Below are 5,220 nucleotides of genomic sequence, written 5' to 3' on the forward strand. Positions count from 1 at the left end.
ATCCAAGGAATTAGCAGACACTTATATTTCTTATTATGTTTTAGTGCTAAGGAGCATCTGCAGTGCAAGAACCAAAATAACAAAACTGTCAAGCACATCAACTAATCCTTATAAACATGTAGCTAGTCAAGAGAGCTTTGAAATTGAATGGAACAGTTGAATCTTTCAGTTTCAAGTTATCATTTTGACATTCTTGCAACAGTAGAAAGTCTCTAGTGCAATATTGTCAAATGATCAATAAGTCATTAAGTAAACCCCAAAACTTTCAACGTATCAAATGAACTAATTATGGCTTACTGCTATTCTCATTGATTCACAAAAGTATTCTTAATCCATGTCAAGAAATTCCGGTTATTAGTAACAATCAACAATTGAAATATTGCAATGCTGCTCATAGGGTCAAAGTATGTGACTAAACAAGAAAAGAAAAAAAAATGACATACCTGGAATACTTATGATGTACAGACATCTAAGTACATTTCTTATTGATCATCCTTCAACACCAAACCATTAACCAATTTCTCCCAGATACTGGAATATGCCCAACACCATTAATGTCTTTAGACAATCAATCATCTTCTAAACAATAAGAAACTTAACCTTGTTTCTTATTGAGTCTCAACTTTAGATACAGCTGCTTTCAATGCAACTTTTCGTTTATTTTGGATTTGGCGAACAAATTCATTAACTACTACATGTAATTTCACATTAGGCTTACGATTAATTGGGACATTATAGCCTGCCCTTTTTACAGCACGAAGAAGACACTTTTCACCTAATTGGTAATGAGTTGTGCAAGCAGCAGGAACCACAGACCTCAACACTGGTTTATTACAATATGAAGGCCCTGTTGGCAAACTGCATAGAGCCATAAACCTTTCTCAGTAAATTTGTCTGTCTGAGAAAATGGTAATTATTATGCATAGGAATTAGGACAGCAATATTTTAATACATCAAAGTAGAAAAGGGCAAAGCATCAATTTTAAAATTTCAGACTTTAAAATTAAGAACATAGTACAAATTACAAACAAAGCTTTCTCATACTTGAACAGAAAGTAGGGATAAAAAACTCGAAGGGTATCTTTGTAAGTGAAATTGATAGAGAGGCGCCTACTACTAACAGGTTCGGGCTGTGTTACAAAAGGAGAGGTAAGTAGCAGTTAACTGCCAGTTTTAGTTGTTGTTAGCATGGTCCATCTGGCTGATAAGTTAGTTAGACTCTATTCCTCACTGCCTATAAATAGCTAGGTTATAGTTAGCTTAGTTTACTATGCCTTTTCTGTTGTGAATTCTGTTAGAAACTGGAGAGACTTCCTCTCCCTGAGTTGGTAGTTCCAACTGTGTAGAATCTTCTAGGGAGTGCTAATTGGCAATCCTGTGCAGCAATAACGGGAAAGAGAGGGAAGGAATAGAAATCAGACTTATAATTAATCATTTATGCTTCCATGATGCACAATTAGATCAGGAACAGAAGTCAACAGATGTGGTGTGAGTTTTTCAGGTGATAGTGATATTTCTGTATGCAACCAAAGAATAAACTATTTGCAAGACATTGTTGACCAGTATTGGATTCTTTAGTTGGCTTGAATCCATAAACTAGTATGCATAGCTGGTAAGCAAGTGTCATATGACACTACTGAATACAAAATAAGAAATTCTTTTAGTAAGCAAAGCAGCCATAAGTCCATAACATGGTTTTCTCCAAGAACTTAAGATTGAGGTGGGCATAAAACGAACTGACCAATAGGGTTACCATTTATAATAAATGTTTGGTATAATGAGATAATTATGAAAGTAGTTGCATTTTCAGCCAATGAATGACAGCAATCAGGACAGCATTATATATATATATATATATAAGCATCTTACGTCATCTGTATTACTTTGTACGGGTTGTCTGTGCTAAATAAAATTTTCTAAATAAAAAATGCTCGACTTTTACCAAAACAAACAAATTAAGTATATAGTGATTATTAATTAAATCAAACTATGCAACCATCCAGGCCTTCAGGAAGAAAGTCAATACTACTGCTGCTTGAGAAAGAAGCCATCAAGGCATCACCGCTGCCACCAGTTGGCCCTCCTCCTCCACTCTAGGTGGTTTTCCTTTTTCCAACTCTTCCCTCCGCTCTCTTTTCAAGACTCTGCTTATGTTTCACTTTTATTTTGAGTCTTTTTCTTGGTGTTCGTTCCTCTTCCATTTCATCTCTAGTCAATCCAGATACTTCATTTGTTAGTTTAAATACAAGATGAGACAATGTCTTTGGTGTTTCTTTTGAGCTTTTAGTATTTGACTATGCCATAGTTGGCACTTAAGCTCCTATGTCTTTGTATTTTTGTGCTTTCTGACTTAATGTTGTCTTTATTTGTTGCTTAGCTGAATTAATTGCACCCTTACGAGTAAAAGGTTGCTTATATTGCTTACATTTTATAATCTATTACATGTGCGGCTTTTCTGCATTTTGTGGATATACATGTATTTTCAGTCCTATCTAACATTTCCACCATTTCTCACAACGCCATTCGCCATAATCCTATGGCAGAATTTTTGCTCTCCACCATGAGGCGCCCATTCGCATTCAAAAACTATGTTGTAACGTTGAGGTGCACTATAGAGGGGTAAAGTGCACGTTTTCAACACAAGGAAATTAAATATACATATTACCAGACACTTCTAATTATCTACCATCAATGGTTTTGCATTGTGATAGAGACACACTCGCACCCGAGACGACTCGAGGTGAGGATACCTTGGAGAGTAAGCCTGACATACTTAAATTAGTTTCCTTTCCCAATATTACGCGATGAGGATACCATGGGGATTGGTCTCCTAACCCTCAACAGTTAAAACTTTGGATTCTATTTACCATAAGGATTAGAGGAACCAAATCCAGCATCAGCAAGTGCAAAATTATCAAGCAACACTAAACCACAAACAAAGCAGGTTACTTCCTCTGAAACTTTAACCCATCTTTTCCAAACCACAGGCATTATGATAAAAGAATTCCATTCATCTATTCAACTAAAAGAAAAAAGCACAACATGAAAACGAACATAAAAAGCAAAAAATTAAAATACAATTCTTCAACAAATTTCAAATTGCAAGAAAACCTATCAACCAAAGCAAAAATTGCAAGGGAAAAAAAAAACTTGGAGTAAAAAAGAACTCACTTTTTAGCTACGGTTCTGCATCCCCGATAGAGCTTCTGTTTCGGATCCGAAAGTATGTGAGCGTGACAGTACCTAGTAAGCGCCATAGCCTTAATCTTACATCCACCAAAAGCGCACCGAACGACGTCGTCTCCTCCAACTCCCAAAGCGGCATTATTGTTCCTCTCGTTGCCGCCGTTTGCGTTGTTATTGTTCTCGTCGCCCAAAACGACAGCGTGGTTTACGCCGCTAGTTTCCTTGAAGGGGCTCTTACCGTAGGTCCAATAATACTCCTTATACTTGGACTTGATCTCTTCCATTAGAGCCCAGTAGTGCCCTCTGTAGCACCGTCTGAGTTGCCTCGTTCGGCGGAGCCGACGAGCGGTTACTTCGCGTTTGCTCAGCACGAGCGTTTTGGCGAAAACTGCGTCATTTTCAGCTCCGTCCAGGGTCATAGGAGGAGGTGGAGGTGGCGGTGGCGGTGGAAACTCGTCCATGGGTGGTGGTGGCGGTGGGGCTGTAAGAAAAGTTTGGTGGAGAGAGTGTTTTGCTGTGTGATGGACGGAAAGTATGGTAACAGAAGAGACAGAGAAGGGATTTGATTTAATTTGATTTGGCTTTTAATTATGGGTAACACTACGGTACAGAGCTAATATACAGATATTTTTTTTGGTATACTAATTTTGAGATACGTGTTTCTGCTATTTTTTTATAACAATCAAAGCTGCTAACCCATAATTTGTTGAAAAGTTGGCTTAGCTGGTCAGTTATATAAGAATTTTATATTTTAAATTATGTAACATTCTATCTGTGAGTGTCTTATACTCTTATTATTTTCTTTGAGCGGTTGAATTCAGGATCCAAATATTAAATAAAATATTTATTTTTCTTTAATTATTGTTAAATAAATTATAAAATCTTAAATAGTCATGGTTATATCATATATTATCTAAAATAATAATAATAACAATAAACCATTTTTATGTGATTTTATATTAATATATAATATTATATATTTAACACTTCTTATGAGTGTAAGTTGTTTTCAGTTAAAATTTAATTAATTCTATTTATAAGGTTATTCATATACTCAGTTACTATTAATAAGTAATAATAAAGGATTGTTATTATTTTTAGGTTAGATTGTCATTTTTAGAGTTGTTTACCTTGAGTATATATATATATTTCGATAACAGTTAAAAGAAAAAATTGACTTTTATATACAGCGTGATGTTCTTCAATAAATTCATTTCTATTTGTCTTTAACAAAAGTAATTTGTTTTATAGTTAAAAATATTTGTATATTAAACTATTTTTTTGAATTGAAAATGTATCAAAAATTAAATCTATAGATGTGTAATTTAGGGATAAATTTTTATGTTTTTAAGTTTATAATTTATAGATTTTGGATAAAGTTTAAGGTTTATAATTTTTTTATTTTTATTATACAAATTAGGGTTTTAGTAATAGAAAATGTTTTTACTGTGAAAAAAATAAACACTGTGTATGAAAGATAGATTTATTATACGATGATAATAATAATAATAATAATAATAATAATAATAATAATAATAATAATAATATTATTATTATTATTATTATTATTATTATTATTATTATTATTATTATTATCATTATTGATAATAATTTGACCGAAATTTAATTCTTAGTTATGATAAGATTTCTTTTATAAAATCGTATGGGTGGAAGTTTTCTTCGGTTAGATAATTAATGTAGACCCATAAATATTTTTCTGATAAAAAATATTATTATTATTATTATTATTATTGATCTTGTAAAAAATGTACTTAGTTGGTCCCTTACTCTATTTTCGGTTGTTGGAAACAAGAGACCAATCTAAAGAAAGTGTTTTGTGTATTATTCAGTGTGATCAAAAGTACAATATACAAGGGGTATATATAGGTGTTAGAAGAATCAAAGTAATAAAGGCATAGAATTCTACAATTAATATACAGATATGCTATATAAATATAAACGATACTAACTGATCTAAATTGATTCTAATGATTCTCTAACATCCCCCCTCAAACTCAAGTGGGAGCTAAGGAT

The 5,220-nt window shown here is 33.0% G+C and overlaps 1 protein-coding gene across 2 annotated transcripts; it reads right to left on the minus strand.

The window, feature by feature from the left end:
* Nucleotides 1-351: 351 nt before the first annotated feature.
* On the minus strand, nt 352-3,891 carry LOC112784063 (uncharacterized). Of its 2 annotated transcripts, none has more exons than XM_025827170.3 (2): nt 3,172-3,891; nt 352-858 (listed from the first exon to the last, which is right to left on the minus strand). In XM_025827170.3, the coding sequence occupies exons 1-2, from the start codon at nt 3,645-3,647 to the stop codon at nt 609-611; spliced, it is 726 nt and encodes a 241-aa protein (XP_025682955.1). In that variant the 5' UTR covers nt 3,648-3,891; the 3' UTR covers nt 352-608. The 2 variants fall into 2 exon arrangements, with proteins under 2 accessions (XP_025682955.1, XP_029152286.1); XM_029296453.2 differs by lacking the exon at nt 352-858 and adding an exon at nt 981-1,375.
* Between the last annotated feature and the right edge of the window lie 1,329 nt (nt 3,892-5,220).

The sequence above is a fragment of the Arachis hypogaea genome, chromosome 20, assembly GCF_003086295.3.
Source record: "Arachis hypogaea cultivar Tifrunner chromosome 20, arahy.Tifrunner.gnm2.J5K5, whole genome shotgun sequence".
Taxonomy (NCBI): Eukaryota; Viridiplantae; Streptophyta; class Magnoliopsida; order Fabales; family Fabaceae; genus Arachis; species Arachis hypogaea.

Coding starts and splice junctions, on each gene's coding strand:
- LOC112784063 (XM_025827170.3), bottom strand. CDS start 3,647: ATGGACGAGTTTCCACCGCCACCGCCACCTCCACCTCCTCCTATGACC. Junction 859..3,171: donor TGCAGAACCGTAGCTAAAAA/GTGAGTTCTTTT, acceptor GGCTCTATGCAG/TTTGCCAACAGGGCCTTCAT.